Source organism: Ranitomeya variabilis, chromosome 1 (genome assembly GCF_051348905.1).
Source record: "Ranitomeya variabilis isolate aRanVar5 chromosome 1, aRanVar5.hap1, whole genome shotgun sequence".
In the NCBI taxonomy this organism is placed as follows: Eukaryota; Metazoa; Chordata; class Amphibia; order Anura; family Dendrobatidae; genus Ranitomeya; species Ranitomeya variabilis.
In genome coordinates this window covers 561,788,344-561,808,216 of record NC_135232.1, presented here as the reverse complement: position 1 = coordinate 561,808,216, position 19,873 = coordinate 561,788,344, and the positions used below count along the sequence as shown (strand labels likewise).

Below are 19,873 nucleotides of genomic sequence, written 5' to 3'. Positions count from 1 at the left end.
GAATTGGATGGAATTGAGATCGGACGTCATATTGCGTTTGCATAGTCCCTGATGTGCCTAAACAGTGGAAACCCCCCAATTCTAACTCGAACCCTAAGCTCAACACACCCCTAACGCTAATCCCAACCCTAACCGCACCCCTAACCCCAACACACCCCTAGCCCCAACCCTAACTATAACCCTAACCACACCCCTAACCCGAACACACCCCTAACCCTAATCCCAACCCCAACACACGCCTAACCCTAATCCCAACCCTAACCATAACCCTAACCACACCCCTAATCCTGACACACCCCTAACCCAACCGTAAATGTAATCCAAACCCTAACCCCAACTCTAGCCCCAACCCTAAAACTAACTTTAGCCCCAACCCTAACCCTAACTTTAGCCCCAACCCTAACCCTAACTTTAGCCCCAACCCTAACCCTAATTTAAGCCCCAACCCTAACTTTAGCCCCAACCCTAACCCTAATGGGAAAATGGAAATAAATAAATTTTTTAATTTTTCCCTAACTAAGGGGGTGATAAAGGGGGTTTGATTTACTATTTATAGCGAGGTTTTATAGCGGGTTTTTATGTTTGGCAGCTGTCACACACCAAAAGACGCTTTTTATTGCAAAAAATAGTTTTTGCATCACCACATTTTGAGAGCTATAATTTTTCCAGATTTTGGTCCACAGAGTCATGTGAGGTCTTGTTTTTTGCGGGACAAGCGGACGATTTTATTGGTACCTTTTTCGGGCACATTACTTTTTTTTATCTCTTTTTATTCTGATTTTTGTTAGGCAGAATGAACAAAAACCAGCAATTCATGAATTTCTTTGGGGGGCGTTTATATTGTTCCGCGTTTGGTAAAATTGATAAAGCAGTTTTATTCTTCGGGCCAGTACAAATACAGCGATACCTCATTTATATCTTTTTTTATGTTTTGGCACTTTTATACAATAAAAACTATTTTATATTTTAAAAAAAAACTATTTTTGCATCGCTTTATTCTGAGGGCTATAACTTTTTTATTTTTTTCATGATGACACTGTGTGGCTGCTCGTTATTGCATGACAAGATGAAGTTTTCAGCGGTACCATGTTTATTTATATCCATCTTTTTGCGTTTTATTCCACTTTTTATTCGGCGGTATGATAATAAAGCATTGTTTTTTGCCTTGTTTTTTATTTTTTATTTTTAACAGTGTTCACTGAAGGGGTTAACTAGTGGGACAGTTTCATAGGTCGGGTTGTTACGGATGCGGCGATACTAAATATGTGGACTTTTATTGTTTTTTTTATTTACATAAAGAAATGTATTTATTGGAACAATATTTATTTATTTATTTTTTCTTTATTTAGGTTTTTTTTTCTAATATTTTTACAGAGTGTAATATTTTTTTTTTTTTTACTTTTTTACATTGTCCCAGGGCGGGACATCACTATATAGTGTCAGAGCACTGTGTCAGATCAGCGATCTGACAGGCACTGCAGGAGGCTTGCCGGCTAGCAGGCACTGACAAGCCGCCTCCCTGCAGGACCCGGAAGGACCCCGCTGCCATCTTGGATCCTGGGGCCTGAAGGGAGGAGACAGTAGGAGACCCTTGGAACAACGCGATCACATCGTGTTGTTCTGAGGGTCTCAGGGAAGCATGCAGGGAGCCCCCTCTCTGCACGATGCTTCCCTATGCCGCCAGAATGCTGCGATCTTGTTTGATCGCAGTCTTCCAGGGGTTAATGTGCCGGGAGCGGTCACGGACCGCTCCTGGCACATAGTGCCGGATGTCAGCTGCGATAATCAGCTGACACCCGGCCGCGATCGGCCACGCTCCCCCCGTGATCGCGGCTGATCACATATGACGTACTATCCCGTCAAAGGTCACCTCGACGGGATAGTGCGTCTGATGTCAGAAAGGGGTTAATAGTGCATTTTCATGAATTTCTTTGGTCCCTTCTATGACTTATCTTGATACTGTTTATCGCTTAAATTTCCCAAACTGATGTTACAGGGGATCAGGAGTTGTAGCGTGCCACTGGGCATCTTATTTGTGGAGACAGCGCAGACCCCGGTAACATGTATTAGGCACAGGGTATTGGTCCTATAAAAAAAATTTTTTTTATCATAGGCACATATGCAGCATTTGCCTCTATATCATATGGCTCTATAGTGGTTTATTAGCTGCATGTGTATTCTAAGCAGGGCTGTATTAATTATGTATCTATAAATTCCTTTTTTGTGCCTTCCCTGTCATCTACATAGGTGGCATACCGTTCCTGTAAAATTATGCATATTGATGTCCACAGATTGACACAGAATGTACTTGGTTGCATTGACATATGTTCCTGTGTATTCATGCACACTGCTCCAGCTAAACCTCCTTGTGTATACGTGTTCTACGGTTTGAGGCACTCTGCTCAATTTCTTGTGTATATTTTAATATTGTTAAAATATATATTTTTTTTTATCTCTATCTTAATAATACTTTTTGATCTATATGTGACTTATCTGCTATGGGATCAGTAAGTTTATATTTGATGTTACAGGGGAGTCTAATTTTATATATTTTTCTAATTTTTTATTTTTCTTGGTCTTTTATGTTGTTAATATGTTTGTGTATATTACATAATTTGTCTTGTATATTACACTCACAATGTTTATTTTTTTTAGCGAATTTGAGAAAGACCCGGCTCGGGTCGAAACGTTAAAGGAATCGCTTGATAAATTAGTATCTCTTTTTTGTCACTTATCACTGTGGTGAATCTTTTTTTGTACGATAATTAACTTATATTTGGTAGAAACCCTCAAGAGTGTGGCTGTATACTATATGTTGAAGTGCAAGTGATAACACAGCACGATTCTTCAAGTCAGTACGATTACAGTGATACCGGGGGTAGAACTACCCCTGTAGCAGCCAAAGGGACTGTTATATGGCCTACAGTCTCAAGAGTGCCTGGGCCAAAAAGCATGGAACATTTTTTCCTTCCTGCACTCACTTAATAATTCTTAAGCGGCGAGCCTGCCCGTCAGCACAGAGATGTAGAACCACTGTCTGCTCTTCCATGGAACAAGAACTCTGCAATGGGAGGACATAAAAATCTTGTCTCTCCTTTCTCCTACATGATGTGGCGTCTGAGCTGCGTAATGGGCACTGAAAGGAGGAGTCTGTATACCCACACAAAGTTATATAGAAAATGTATTTTTCTTCTAGTCTTGCCTCCCTCACCTGCCTGCTGCTATCTCTGATCCTTCACCCGCCACCCCAGCTGTCCATTCTTGTCCTTTGCCCCAGACGCTCTCCTCTTCTATCTTCTGTCCTCCACACCGCACTCTATCTGTACTCTCCCTAAGCAGCTTCCCCTCTCCTGTCTGCTGCCCTCTCTGATCCTTCATCCCACACTCCAACTGTCCACTACTGTCTTCTTCCCCCAACAGCTGGACTCTCCTGTTTGCTGGACTCTCTGATCCTCTACCCCACACCCTATCACCTCTTGTCCTCTAAAAGAATCGCTTGAGAAATTTGTATCTCTTTTTTTGTCACTTATCACTGTGGTGAACCTTTTTTGTATGATAATAAACTTATATTTGGAAGGAACCCTCAAGAGTGCGGCTGTATGCTATATGCTTTAGTATCTGGATCTTTCTCCGGTCTAGCCAGCACCGCTATCTATTTTTGAGTGCGCATCTTTATTTCTACCTATCACTTGTACTGCATCTGTGAACGATGGAAAAAATCCTGAACTGCTGATTATTTTTTAATTCTACCTCCTAATGATCAGAATAAAGATAGGTTCAAAATTATCATATGCTCTACGCTTAGCGTTGGTGTTTCTGACTAAACACTCAAAAAATGGGATTCAGATAGACCACAGATGGAACCATTCAATATAATGAAGCAGATGGAGTCACTTTGGACTCCATCTGGTCCCTGTTCCACAACTGTTCTCCAAAGCCTGAGACCTGGATCTGAATTAATAAACCTTCGGTGCCCCAAAGCTATGTTTACAGAGGAGCTGTAAGTTTGTCTGAGAAAACCAATGTCACTGAACATTGCCATCACTTAAATTACACCAATGCTACCAAGTGGAAATTTGACAAAATATAAGTAAAAGCATCTGATCACCATGTGGTTATGAGATACAGGAACACCAGAGACAAGATTGTGACCTGGTTGTACATGGAGTTGTCAAAATAAATTTGTCTAGATCCTTGCAAGGAATAAAGAAAATGTTTGCTATACAGAGAATAACCCTGGCTGAAAAACACAATAAGACTCTGAGGAAGCCGCTAACAATTTTGTCGGAGTTTGTTATAAAAGCTTAATGCTTTCGGCTTCACAGAAAAGATTGTGTCAGGTATAGTGACAACAAAGAGAAGACATGTGTAAAGTAGGGCTCCCTCGCTGTTAGGATATACAGTCATGGTCGAAAGTGCTGGCACACTTGAAATTGTTCCAGAAAATGAAGCTTTTCTACAAGAAAATGATTGCAATTACACACGATTTATTATACAAACATTTATTTCCTCTGTATGTATTGGAACAACAGAAAAAATGGCAAATTGGATAATTCCACACAAAACCCAAAAAAGGGCTGTACAAAATTGTTGCCACCTTTCCAAAATTGTGGGTGAACAACTTTGTTTCCAGCATGTGATGCTCCTTCACACTCTCCTGTGGCAAGTAAAAGGTGTGGGCAATATGAAAATCACACCTGAAACCAGATAAAAAGGGGAGACGTTGACTCAGTCTTTGCATTGTGTGTCTGTGTGTGCCACACTAAGCATGGGGAACAGAAAGAGGAGAGAACTGTCTGAGACTGTCTGTCTGAGGACTTGTGAAGCAAAATTGTTGAACAATATCAACTATCTCAAGGTTACAAGTCCATCTCCAGAGATCTTGATGTTCCTTTGTCCACGGTGCGCATCATAATCAAGAAGTCTACAACCCATGACACTGTTGTCAAAATGTAAGTGAGTAAGCCGAAATCCTTTTGGGAAAGCATCTTGTGTAGTGATGAGCGAGTGTACTCGTTGCTCGGGTTTTCCTGAGCACGCTCGGGTGATCTCCGAGTATTTGTTAGTGTTCGGAGATTTAGGGTATGTGCACATGTTGCAGATTTCTTGCCGATCCACAGCGTTTTTTTCCGTGCAGAAACGCTGCAGATCCGCAAGTGATTCCCAGTACAATGTAAATCAATGGCAAAAAAAATGCTGTGCTAATGGTGCAGAAAAATCTGCCCAGAAAACGCAGCAGATTCAAAAAAAGGCGCATGTCAATTCTTTTTGCAGATCTGCTGCGTTTCTCCACCCATTCCATAATAGAAATCCACAGGGGTAAAAAAAGGAAGAAAAATCTGCACCGTGTGCACATACCAAAAAGAGTGCAGATTCTGACCTGCATTTTCTGCCAAGAAATGCAGAATCTGCACAGAAAATTCCACAGTCAAATCTGCAACGTGTGCATATAGCCTTAGTTTTCATCTGGGCAGCTGAATGATTTACAGTTATTAGCCAGGTTGAGTACATGTGGGGGTTGCCTGGTTGCTAGGGAATCCCCACATGTAATCAAGCTGGCTAATAGCTGTAAATCATTCAGCTGCCCAGATGAAAACTTAATCTCCGAACACTAACAAATACTCGGAGATCACACGAGCGTGCTCGGGAAAACCTGAGCAACGAGTATACTCACTCATCACCAATCTTGTGAACAGATGTGACCAAGATAGAGCTTTTTGTTAATGCACATCATTCCAATGATACTGAAATATCATGAAAGGCATCTTGAAATCCGAAGATTTCAAAAAGATTTTGGGTGGCAATGTAGTGTCCAGTGTCAGAAAGCTGGGTTTGCATCCAAAGTCATGGGTCTTCCAGCAGGACAATGACTCCAAACATACTTCAATTAGCCCATTGATCACCTGTGGAGAGATCTAAAAATTGATGTTGGGAGAAGGAGCCTTCAAATATGAGAGACCTAGAGCAGTTTTCAAAAGAAAAGAGCTCCAAAATTCCAGTTGAGAGATGTCAGCTTGTTGATGATTATAGGAAGTGATTGATTGCAGTTATTTATTCCAAAAGGTGTGAAACCGAACATTAAGTTGAGGGTGCCAACAATTTTGTCTTGCCTATTTTTGCGTTTTTGTGTGAAATTATGTCCAATTTGCTGTTTTTTCTTGTGTTCTTCCAATACACACAAAGGAAACAAACACGTGTATAACAAAACATGTGGAATTGCAATAATTTTCTGGGAGAAATATTTCATTTTCTGGAACAATTTCAAAAGGTCCAGCACAGTGAAATCACCAACTTATAAGCTTGTGTGGTCAGTTCCTCAGGTTCTGAAAAGTTGTGCAGAGTTTGTGGAGGAACATGGAATCGTGGATGGTATCTACAGGTTGTGCGGCATTGCCTCCAATGTACAGAAATTGAGGTATGTGGCTTTTAAATTGTTCCCCAGAATAAAAACATGAAAATTGATTTAGAGGACATTATGTTGTATAATATTGTTGTGTTATCTCTCCAATCCAGACAGGAGTTTGACATAGAACGCCCCCCCGACTTAAATAAGAGTACTTACCTGCAAGATGTCCACTGTGTCAGCTCCCTCTGCAAAGCATATTTCAGAGAATTGCCTAATCCACTTCTAACATATCAGCTCTATGACAAGTTTGCTGTACGTATATCAAACATGTTCGCCTAACAATTCAGACTGTATTGCAACTCATCAAATGGTCTCACCATCCCCAGATGCCCTATTAAATATCCCTACTATCCTTAGAAATCCTTAGAACCTTCAAATGGTTCCACCATCATAAAACACTCGTTATTTACTTCAACTATCCTCAGTCAACATGCAAACCACTCCACACATTACAAAAAAAAACAACAAAGGACAGATCCCACATTAGCCAGTAAATCATCGGATGTTCCCACCATAGCCAGAAACACATCAGATATTCCCACCATAGTCAAAAACACATCAGATATTCCCATCATAGCCATAAGCTCATCAGATGTTCCCACCATACCCAGAAATACATCAGATGTTCCTATCATGGCCTGAGATGTTCCAGCCATAGCCAGAACCACATCAGATGTTCCCACCATAACCAGAAACTCATCAGATGTTCCCATCATAGCCAAAAGCTCATCAGATGTTCCCATCATAGCCAGAAACACATCAGATGTTCCCATTGTGGCCAGAAACTTACCAGATGTTTCCCAAGCAAACATTTAGAATCGACTCTGGCATATGTTTATGTGTTGTAATTTTGTCTTTTTCAGGATGCAGTGGCTATACAACTGGAGGAGCAGAGACTGATAAAAATTAGAGAAGTTCTGAAAGAGCTTCCACTTTCACATTACAGGTAGAAATGTTTGCAAACCCTATACACTCTATTTTTCCAGGCTAGTGCTTCCACTGAAGATAAGTGCTATTATTGTAACTGCTGACTATCTCCCCTTCTATTGGAATAACATTTGCTCAGATAAGTATGAAAACATGTTAATGGAGAAGTCAAGTTTAAGGCTAAGTGCACACGTCGCAGAATTGCCGCGGCAATTCTGCAACTCATGCCGTGGGTATATCGCATGCGGAATTGGCATGCATATTCCTAGCGTTTTGCAAGCATAATTAGCTTGCAGAATCCTAGCGTTTTCCAAGCTATCTGTAGCATCGCTTGGAAAACTGATTGACAGGTTGGTCACACTTGTCAAACATAGCGTTTGACAAGTGTGACCAACTTTTTACTATTGATGCTGACTATGCAGCATCAATAGTAAAAAGATATAATGTTAAAAATAATAAAAAAATAAAAAAAAATGGTTATTCTCACGTTCTGATGGCCCCCGGAGTCTTCCCGCCTCTCAGCGGTGCACGCGGTGGCTTCCGTTCCTATAGATGCTTTGTGTGCAGGACCTGCGATGATGTCACGGTCACGTAACCACGACATCATCGCAGGTCCTTCACACTAAGCATCCATGGGAACGGAAGCGGCCGCGTGCACCGCTGAGAGGCGGGAAGACTCCGGGGGCCATCAGAAGGTGAGTATATCACTATTTTTTATTTTAATTCTATATGGTGCCCAGTCCATGGAGGAAAGTCTCCTCTCCTCCACCCTGGGTACCAACCGCACATGATCTGCTTACTTCCCGCATGGTGGGCATAGCCCCATGCGGGAAGTAAGCGGATCAACGCATTCCTAGGTGTGCGGAATCCCCACGATTCTGCAAATTTAATGAACATGCTGTGTTTTTTTCTGGAAGGCGTTTCCGCCCAGGAAAACAACGCAGCATGTGCACAAAAAATGTGGATTGCATTCTATTAAATAGGATGCTTAATGTGAGCGTTTTTTTCACGGTTTTATAGCGTTTTTATAGCGAAAAAACGCAAAAAAAGCCACGTGTGCACACAGCCTAAGGATCCCGTTACACCAGCAGATGTGTGACACTAAGCGACTAGCGATGAACGAGCGTGCTCGCCACTACTCGTGACTTGCCCAAGCATTAGTGTGCTCTATACTCAGGTCAAGTCCCCGCCTTGCATGTTGGGTGTTTTTTAGACAGCCAATAAACGTGGGGATTGCCTACCAGTCACTGTAATGTCATAGCCATCTTGGTTGTGGCATTACTGTGAGCGGATGGCTGCATAGCGTCATCAGATCCGTGATGCCATGCTCATCACAATGTACCCTAGACACAGGCAGAATAAGGAGAGGTGCTGGTGAATTGGGGAGAGAATTGTAGCTACATATAGGCAGGGATTAGAGACCATTAATATGTCTTTCAAGTACAACAACAGCCCTTCTTAGGGTTATCAAAAATAAATAGTAATACTGCTGTTAGCATAACTTAGGGAGAGATTGTGTTGAAGGGATCGTGTAGGACAGGATAGGGTTAATTGCACGCCCTTTATACTGCAGCCTGCAACTCATACCAAAACCTATCTCAGCGCTAATAATATTCTTTTTTTTTTTTTGCTCTTAATCCTGGAAGTTGTTCTGAGCAGGGAAATATTAAAGACCATTTTTACTGTGGCAGTTGTGCATCAAAATCTACAGCCAGACTTGGTTGGATCTCAATAGCATTGCTATATTGATACTGCAGTGTAAGTCCATCTGAGGTTTGCAAAACTTCCTGTGATAGTAATGCTGCAAATTTTTTTCAGTAGTGAAATATTATATGGTATTTATAATGCTTTAGTTGTGTATCAAAACCATAAAAACTTGTTTGGTTACAAATAGCATTCCTATTTTGATATTGCAGTGTAAGAAGTCCATCTGAGTTGGGATAATTTTCCTGCAATGGTAATACTGCAATTTTTTTTCAGCAGTGAAATAATATGCAGCATATATAGTGCTTCACTTGTGCATATAAACAAAAAAAAAAGAACTTGGTTGGTTACAAATAATATCGCTATATTGATACTGCAGCGTAAAAAGTCCATCTGAGGTGGGCCAATTTTCCTCCAAATTTTTTAAGCAGTCAAATATTATACGGCATTTATACTGCTCCAGCTGTGCCTCAAAACAAAAAAGTTAGACTTGTTTGGTTAGAAATAGCATCACTATATTGATACTGCAGTGTAAGAAGTCCATCAAAGGTTTGAAAATTTTCTGCGATAGTAATACTGCAACATTTTCTCAACAGGAATATATCATATGTAATTTAAAATAGGCACAGTGCATGGTAAGGAACAGGGAAGTCAACGTGATGCTGATGGTGAGTTCAGAGGACAAGGCCGCGGGCAAGGTGAAATTGTGCCTGCCGCAGGAGCAAAAAAACCACATCTTCTCAAGCTAGCTTCCTCTCCCACTTTGTAGAGGGGTGCGGAACACCACTCTTGAAGCCAGACCAGTGTGAAAAGGTTGGATGGATAGCAGATAATGCTTCCAGTCACTTTGCCAGCACCACCCTGTCTTCCACATGGTCCAATCTCAGTAACAGTGATTCTGGACCACATAATCCTCACCCTGATCCTCCTTATTCCCACCATGCCGAGTGCCCAGAGACAAGAGTGAACTGAATCATATTTAGCAAGACTTTGCAAATGGTATTTTATCCATCCATCCATTTGTGTGCTGACTGCAAGTGTGAACTGAATCATATTTAGCAAGACTTTGCAAATGGTATTTTATCCATCCATCCATCCATTTGTGTGCTGACTGCAAGTGTGAACTGAATCATATTTCGCAAGACTTTGCAAATGGTATTTTATCCATCACTCCTGTGTTGTTTTCTTTTTTTCTGTTTTTGGCTTCTGATTTAAAGTGTTCAAAGCTATCTTTTTTTTCCTTTTGTCCCACTGCTTTATGGCCTTGTTCAGCATTGGTTGTCTACCCTGCATAGTAATGCCTGCTCTGGCCTTATGCTAATTGGTTAATTGCTGATTGTGACCATTTGGTTCATGATGCTAGCAGTCACTCCATTCATATATATTTAGTCTGGCTGGGATAGCCCGCGTGCGGGTTCGCGTGTGCAACAGTTTAAAGTGCTTGGCAGTTAGACAATGGCAGTTGGACAGGGCAGGAGACAGGTAAGGTGCATAAGTTTTATAATCAATCATGCTTGGTCAGTCATACTACATTAGGCATTAATCATATCAATCTGCTTCTTATTTGTTTTTACTTCTGCTTTCTCACAACTCGCCCGCCCTTTAACACATTCTGGGCACTCTATATCCACCCCTCCCTTCTCCCCTCTCCCATGTATAAAGGTACCTTCACACTAAACGACTTTGCAACGATATCGCTAGCGATCCGTGACGTTGCAGCGTCCTGGATAGCGATATCGTTGTGTTTGACACTCAGCAGCGATCTGGATCCTGCTGTGATATCGCTGGTCGTTGCTGAAAGTTCAGAACTTTATTTGGTTGTCAGATCGGCGTGTATCGTCGTGTTTGACAGCAAAAGCAACGATGCCTGCAATGTTTTACAATGGTAACCAGGGTAAATATCGGGTTACTAAGCGCAGGGCCGCGCTTAGTAACCCGATATTTACCCTGGTTACCATTGTAAAAGTAAAAAAAAAACAGTACATACTCACCTTCTGATGTCTGTCACGTCCCCCGGCGTCCGCGCTGCTGCTCAGAGCTTCCTACACTGAGTGTGTCAGTGCCGGCCGGAAAGCAAAGCACAGTGGTGACGTCACCGCTCTGCTGTTAGGGCCGGCGCTCACACAGTGCAGGGAAGCGGACGCCGGGGGATGCGAATGTAAGTATGTAGTGTTTGTTTTTTTACATTTAACACTGGTAACCAGGGTAAACATCGGGTTACTAAGCGCGGCTCTGCGCTTAGCAACCCGATGTTTACCCTGGTTACCCGGGGACTTCGGCATCGTTGGTTGCTGGAGAGCTGTCTGTGTGACAGCTCTCCAGCGACCAAACAGCGACGCTGCAGCGATCGGCATCGTTGTCGATATCGCTGCAGCGTCGCTTAGTGTGAAGGTACCCTTACTCTGAGGCTCTTCTGACATTTCTTACCCACTCCAAACCGGCCACTACCGCCATGCAGCACTCAAAACGTTCATACAAATCATCCCACCACCTGCTCTTTCTGTTATTTCTCCTTCTACTAGTTGCAGGTGACATCTCTCCGAACCCTGGCCCCCCCTCCACCAGCATACATTACTCTCCTCCAGCTGCATATAGAAACCCTGCTAATCTTATTAACATTCAGTGCATGCCTTCTCCTATGGCTTTCCACTGTGCTCTCTGGAATGCACGGTCTTTGTGTGTCAAACTAACTTACATTCACAATCTTTTCCTCTCTAATTCAGTCAGACTCTTTAAGCCCTTCTCCTTGCGAGTGGCGGTTATTTATCGCCCTCCAGGCTCCTCCCGCCAGTTTCTAGACCACTTTGCCACCTGGCTTACTCACTTTCTATCCGGTGACATCCCCGCCCTCATCATGGGAGACTTCAACATCCCCATCAATGATCCCCTCTCCCAATCTGCCGCTCATCTTCTTTCTCTAACTTCTTCATTCGGCCTCTCACAGTTTACTAATTCTCCTACGCATGAGGACGGGAATACTCTGGACCTGGTCTGCTCCCGTCCCGGCTCGCTGCACGACTTTATGAACTCCCCTCTCCCGCTCTCGGACCACAACCTTCTTTCCTTCTCTGTCAAGAATTGTCTCCTCACCCGGGACACCCCCACTTACCACACTTATCGGAATACACATACCATTAATACCCAGCAGCTTGTGGACAATCTCCACACATCTCTAGCCCCCATCTCCTCCGTCTCCTGTCCAGACTTAGCATTGTCACACTTCAGTAATACACTGAAGAATGCCCTAGATGAAGCAGAACCTTCTACACGCAGAAAGACACGACACAGACAACGGCAGCCCTGGGACACTATGCAAACACGCTTCCTGCAGCGTTGCTCAAGGTGTGCAGAGCGGCAGTGGAGAAAATCTCTCTTAGCAGATGACTTCATCCACTATAAGTTCATGCTCAAAACCTATAACTCTGCCCTTTATCTGGCCAAACAATCCTACTTCACCACCCTCATCACCTCACTATCCAACAACCCAAAATGACTTTTTGAAACCTTAAACTCCCTCCTGAAACCTAAAGTCACCTCAGCGGTGAGGATCTGGCCACTTATTTCTTAGAAAAAATCAACCACATCCATCAGGATATCTCAGCGCAATCTCCTCAGTGCCTGGATCCCCTTCCCTGCCGCACGTCAAGCTCACTAGACATCTTTGAGCCTGTTTCAGAAGAAGAAGTCTCCAAGCTCCTTGCTTCTGCTCGGCCTACAACCTGCAACAGTGACCCCATTCCTTCACATATCCTGCAGTCTCTCTCACCAGTGGTCACCACTCACCTGACTAACATATTTAACCTCTCTCTTTCTTCAGGTATCTTTCCCTCCTCATTTAAACATGCCATCATAACCCCTTTACTTAAAAAGCCATCCCTGGACCAGAACTGCACTGCTAACTACAAACCTGTCTCTAACCTTTCCTTCATCTCTAAACTCCTGGAATGCTTGGTCCACTCCCGTCTAATCCGTTATCTCTCGGATAACTCTCTTCTTGACCCCTTACAATCTGGTTTCCTCTCTTTACACTCCACTGAAACTGCCCTCACTAAAGTCTCTAATGATCTAATAACAGCCAAATCCAAAGGTCATTGCTCTCTGCTGATTCTCCTGGATCTATCTGCCACATTCGACACTGTGGATCACCAGTTCCTTCTCACTATGCTCCGCTCCATAGGCCTCAAGGACACAGCCCTCTCCTGGTTCTCCTCCTACCTCTCTGACCGCTCCTTCACTGTATCTTTTGCCGGCTCCTCTTCCTCTCCTCGTCCCCTTACTATCGGGGTTCCGCAAGGCTCAGTCCTAGGCCCCCTCCTCTTCTCTCTTTACACGGCCCCTATTGGACAAACAATCAGCAGATTTGGGTTCCAGTATCATCTCTATGCTGATGACACCCAATTATACACTTCTTCCCCCGACATCACCCCTACCCTAATTCAAAATACCAAGGATTGTCTGTCTGCTGTCTCTAACATCATGTCCTCCCTTTACCTGAAACTAAATCTCTCCAAAACGGAACTTCTTGTGTTTCTCCCTTCTACTAACCTCACTCTACCCAACATCAAAATTACCCTGGAGGGTTGAACCATAACTCCCAAGCAGCATGCCCGCTGTCTTGGGGTCATATTTGACTCCGAACTTTCCTTTACTCCCTATATCCGATCACTCACTCGCTCTTGTCACCTGCATCTTAAAAACATCTCCAGAATCCGACCTTTTCTCACCGTTGAAACTGCTAAGACTCTTACTGTCGCTCTTATTCATTCTCGTCTGGACTACTGCAACTCTCTTCTAATCGGTCTCCCTCTTACCAAACTTTCTCCTCTCCAATCCATCTTGAATGCTGCAGCCAGAGTCATATTTCTGTCCAGCCGCTTCACCGATGCCTCCATCTTGTGCCAGTCATTACACTGGCTACCCATTCGCTACAGGGTCCAGTATAAACTCATCTCTCTCACCCACAAAGCTCTCCACAGTTCTGCACCACCTTATATCTCCTTTCCCATCTCTGTATATCGCCCTACACGTGCCCTCCGTTCTACAAATGACCTAAGACTAACATCCCCTGTAATCCGAACCTCGCACCTCCGTCTCCAAGACTTCTCTCGTGCTGCGCCAGCTCTCTGGAATGCACCTCCCCAGACAATCAGACTGATACCTAGCCCCGACCTATTCAAGCACGCTTTAAAAACCCATCTCTTCAAACAAGCCTACCCCACCAACTACTCAGTAAACTAACTTTGTCCTGTTCCCTCCCTCCAAATATTACTCTGAATCTGCACCCTACTATTCATCTGTCTCCACACCCTCCATGTACACGATTAACTGCACTTGATACTTGACTATTGCACTTAAACACACGGGCTGATGACCGGATCATGCAGCTTTGTATGAAAATCCCTATGTATTATAATTGCCAGACCTGAAATAACAAGCACTTTTCACCTATTGTATCCCCCCATTTCCTTGTAGATTGTAAGCTTGCGAGCAGCGACCTCACTCCTAATGTCACTGTTTAAATTGTCTTAACTCGTACTGAATTTATTGTTTGTACATGTCCCCGCTTAATTGTAAAGTGCTGCGGAATACGTTGGCGCTATATAAATAAAAATTATTATTATTATTATTACTGTGTATGGCAGTACACCAACCCGACAGACAGGGTGACGAAGACAAGGGTAAACTGAGAACTCCACACACAAAATATACACAGACATATAACAGAGGTGTTCATCAGGGTGTGTGGGAAGGGGGAAGAAAGTAAAACAGTGACGTATAAGGAATTTCCAAGCGTACAAACCAGCCAACAGTCGCTAATAAATTCCTCCAGCTCTCCTTCACAATCCAAACTTCTCCCACTCCAGGATCATGCAGCAAATTGCTAAAACTGACGATGACTTGGTAATTGATTTTTTACCCAGATTTTATAGGGAAAAGGAGTGGCTAACCAAGCACAGCTGAATGAAGGAGTTTTCCAATATGGCCAATTAACCCTTGTTCTGCTGGAAGAAATAAACACGTTTAATACACTGGAGAAGTGCTTCTTCTCAGCGTACTAGGAGCGCCCAAACACTGTGGTCTTCTGGCTCAGCTCCGCTGCGGTAACCCTGTGACACTGACCCAACCTGGGAAGGTGACATGCAGAATGAGGACAGTAGAGCACAGGGGGAATGATATGCAGCACCACAACAGGCATGATGAGGCAGTGGGGTGGCCAGACACACAGGGTGGGCAAGTGTTGCCCAGAGTGTAATGACCAGAGGTCCGAATAAGATCCAGTGAGTCACAAACCAAGACTAAGGGTACCGTCACACAGTGCAATTTTGATCGCTACGACAACACGATTCGTGACGTTCCAGCGATGCATTTACGATATCGCTGTGTCTGACACGCTACTGCGATCCGGATCCCCACTGAGAATCGTACGTCGTAGCAGATCGTTTGAAACTTTCTTTCGTCGTCTAGTGTCCCGCTGTGGCGGCATGATTGCATTGTGTGACACAGGTTGTATACGATGTGCGCACAGTAACCAACGGCTTCTACATCGCAAATACGTCATGAAATTATCGCTCCAGCGCCGTGTATTGCAACGTGTGACCGCAGTACACGACGCTGGAGCGATACTTATACGACGCTGCAACGTCACGAATCGTGCCGTCGTAGCGATGAAAATGGCACTGTGTGACGGTACCCTAAGGCAGAAATCTCCAATGGTATTTACTCAAAGGCAAAACAATAAAGGTAATATGGAGAATTTTAAAGTAATTGCACCCCAAGATACACCAGCTCAGCGGCAGCTGAAATCACTGTGCCACTCCAAGGTCTCCTGAGAACTGTATGCTACGACAGACTAGTAAGAAATTTACATAACAAGGAAACTAAAACAGGAACAAGTGTAAATTGATTGTAGTGTAATAAAGGGAGCCCCTGGAATGGCACACTGAGTATAACTTACACAACTCTAATATAAGATACACCTCTAAGTAACAATTAAACACTCAGAGCAGAGATACCCGGGTATCTATAACTTATGGTACCGTATCCTGAGATGGATCTCCTCTCAGGTAGGAATCCGCACAGGCTGCAGCCCAGTCTATATCTTCAGCGCCAATAAGTTACAGCAAGCTCCTCTTGTCTGATCGGCGGATGCCGAGCCCAAACGCCGGGGACTTAGTTAGTGGCCTCACGATATTGTCTCTTCTTCTGTAGCTCCTAGGAATGCTTCCACGACAACCCGTCTGTCTCTGTATCAGCAATCGGCCAGACTTGTTTCTCCAATCAATGCACAGGGAATCACAGACTCTCAAACACGTAGTGGATTTGCAGTAAAGTTTCAGTCTTTCAAAATAAGGTTAGCTCCTCTCCAGAAAAACGTTAGCAATGCAAAGTCTCTCAATAGCTTCTTTTTCTCCAACAAACTCGCAGTAAAATCCTCTCACAGTCTCTTTGCTATAACACAGCAGCTCTGCTCTTCCTTCCCGCCTTTCTCTCTCTCCTCTCACTTCCTTGTTTCACTTTACACACGAGATACCAAACCCCACCCCCCAGCACACATTGTCTCTCGGAGTCTTGCAGGATCTGTTCTCTGCTGCAACAGGCAAAAACCACAGGGTCCTAGTGCCCTCTCAGTGGGACTACAGTTCACCCTCTTACATGCCACCCCACTAGAGGTTGGCGTCCTCGACATACCTTCCCACTCAAATTCATCTTGAGCATATCGCTGAGGCGGTATTCCTGCCGTAGATCGTGTAGTTCTCCTGAGTCCTACATCAACAGGTGCAACCTTAGAGGGAGCTAAAGTCTCTTCCGTGGTCGTGTTAGTGGGCGCAAGTGGAGTTGTCTCCTCCTGCGGCTCGATGTCCTGTGATACAGCGTCAGGACCAAGCAGTTGACCTGATGCACTCTCCTCAACAACATCCTCCATATCCCCAACATTCTCATCACCCGAGGCCAGATCGGTCACAGGGGGCAAATAAGCAGGCGCAGGGGTAAGCACACCATCAAACTCAAGAATATTCAGAGTTCCCGCCCCTTGGAACATGGCCTCTGGCTCTAGGGGAGTAGGCGCCGAATCTTCAAACCAGCACCGTTGTAACATGTTACGATGCAAATTACGGGTTGGCCCCCCTGTCCCCACCGGTTCGACCTCGTACACTGGAATCTCAGGGTTCACCAGTTTTTTTTATCAGATACGGTATCGCCTCCCATCGGTCACTCGGCTTTCCTGATCGTCGTTTTGTCCTCACCAACACTCTGTCTCCCGGAGAGAACAGCTCTGTTTGTACAGGTCGCGTGTCTCTATGGACCACCTGGCGAAGGCGGTCACCCACCACCTGATGCACCACCCTCAACCGCCGCCGATGCTCTCGTACCCACTCGGATGCAGTCCGAGGGGGGGCGGAGGAGGGATCTGGCATGTTCAAATCCTCAATGTCTCGGCCAGGTCTACCAAACATCAACATGTGTGGTGAGTAACCAGTAGTACTGTGCACCCTGTTATTGTAAGCCCACATCAATTCGGGGAGATACTCAGGCCAGCATGTCTGTTGCTGACTCTCTAAGGACCTCAACATTTGCAACAAGGTCCGATTAAAACGCTCACACGCCCCGTTACTCTGAGGGTGGTAAGGCGTTGTTCTCGACTGCTCGATACCATAGAGCTGGTGCAACTCTTTCATCAGCGTCCCCTGAAAGCAGGCCCCTTGATCTGAATGTATTCTCTGCGGACACCCGAACACTTGGAAGAAATGTCGGCACACTGCCTCAGCCGCCGACTTGGCCGTCTGATCTCTTGTCGGCACCGCTACAGCATACTTGGTAAAGTGATCTGTCATCACCAGGCAATAGGAGTACCCTGACGTAGAGTACCCTATCAACACGTAGTCAATCATGAGTAGCTCCAGTGGAGCTGAAGTCTTAATAGACTGTGTGGGAGCCCGCTGCTCAGGGCTTTTGTTGAGCCCACAAATTCGGCACTGCCGACACGCGTCGGCCACCATCCCTCCCAACTCAGGGCAGTAGAGGACTCGCTGCAACCACTGAAGTGTCTTTTCACTTCCAAAATGGGCCCCCTTCTCATGCGCCTCACGAGCGACCAGTGGACCCATCCCCACAGGAATTATCAGTTGGTACCGATGCTGCAGCTCCGATGGCAGGTACACCTTACGATACAAAAGACCTTGTTCCACACACAATTTATCCCATTGTCGAAGGAGTTTCATTCCTTCCATGGACAACTGAGCCTTGTCCTCTGCACTGGGCCAGGCCTTGTTTTGTACCCAACGGCGCACAAGTGCAACGTCCGGACACTCATCCTGGACTCTTGTCCAATCTGAGGATGTTTTACCCAGGACACAGGGCATCCCGGTGGCCACCCCACTTGAGTGTACCACACTTTGGAAGATAGGTATCTGCCCCAAAGCTGGAGTTTCAGTGTCCTCAAGTTGTTCGTCAACATCTTCCCCTGATGACCCAAGGGGCACTCTTGACAATGCATCTGCATTGCCGTTTTCTCTACCAGAGCGAAATTTAATGCGGTAATTGAACTTGGCTAGTCTGGCGACCCACCGCTGCTCTAACGCTCCTAGTTTTGCATTCTCTAAGTGAGCTAGCGGGTTGTTATCCGTCATGACTAGCACCTCAGCTCCTGTTAGATACTCGGCGAAGTGTTCTGTCATTGCCCACACCAGGGCCAGCAATTCCAGCCGGAATGAGCTGTAGTTAGCCGGATTTCGCTCGGAGTCTCTTAAAGATCTGCTGCCATAAGAAATCACTCGCTCTCGGCCGTCCTGCACCTGTGCTAGTACTGCCCCCAACCCATGAAGACTACCATCGGTATACAACAAAAAAGGGGTGTCAAACCGGGCGTAGGCCAGCAATGGGGCACTCGTTAGGGCGGTTTTCACTTCATCAAATGCCTTTTTCTGTAGGGGCCCCCATGGAATGGGGCGATTTCGAGGACCTAGCGCTGTCCCTCTCAAAAGTTCATTCAAGGGACTCACCACTTGTGAGAATTTAGGCACAAACCGCCGATAGTATCCTGCTAGGCCCAGGAAGGCCTGCACTTCTCGCAGGTTACAAGGAGGTGGCCACTCTTGTACCGCCTTGATCTTACTGTCTAAAGGTAGTACCCCGTCCGGGGTCACCCGATGCCCCAAATATTCAATCTGGTTTCGTAACAGTTGACATTTTTTTGGCTTTATTTTCAGGCCGTAGCTCTTGAGCCGCCGGAGAACTTGACGCAGCTTCTCCAGATGATCTTCAAATGAGGTTCCGAACACCACAATGTCGTCTAGATATATCAGGACTGATTCAAAATTTAGATCGCCCAAGCAATGTTCCATCAGGCGTTGGAAGGTTCCCGGGGCGGTGGCGAGGCCAAAAGGCATCCGGTTGAACTCAAAGAGCCCCATTGGCAAGACAAACGCTGTCTTGGCCCGATCTTTTTCAGCCATTGGGACCTGCCAGTACCCACTTGCCAAATCCAACGTTGAGAAATACTTGGCCCGACCCAGAGCCCACAGGGATTCTTCAATACGGGGTAAAGGATATGCGTCCCGTACGGTGTGGGCGTTCAATTTTCGATAATCCACACAAAAGCGGAGTGTCCCATCTTTCTTGCGGACCAAAACTACAGGAGCCGCCCAGGGACTCCGGCTCTCTCGGATCACTTGGTTATCCAGCATATTGGCCACCATGCTCTTCACCTCTTGATAAAGCGCTGGAGGAATTTGCCGATATCTTTCTCTAATGGGTGGAGTATCCCCCGTTGGAATCTCATGCTCAATCATCTGGGTACACCCGAAGTCCTCTCCATGTCGGGAAAAGGTCTCTTGA

At 45.0% G+C, this 19,873-nt stretch overlaps 1 protein-coding gene across 1 annotated transcript in view; it reads left to right on the top strand.

Moving 5' to 3' along the window:
* ARHGAP30 (Rho GTPase activating protein 30) overlaps nucleotides 1–19,873 on the top strand; it is a 206,713-nt gene that overhangs the window by 74,080 nt on the left and 112,760 nt on the right. Inside the window, exons 2-4 of the mRNA XM_077256839.1 lie at nucleotides 6,313–6,415; nucleotides 6,514–6,658; nucleotides 7,270–7,352. Of these exons, the coding sequence (XP_077112954.1) occupies nucleotides 6,313–6,415; nucleotides 6,514–6,658; nucleotides 7,270–7,352 (331 nt within the window). The remainder of the gene's footprint in view (nucleotides 1–6,312; nucleotides 6,416–6,513; nucleotides 6,659–7,269; nucleotides 7,353–19,873) is intronic.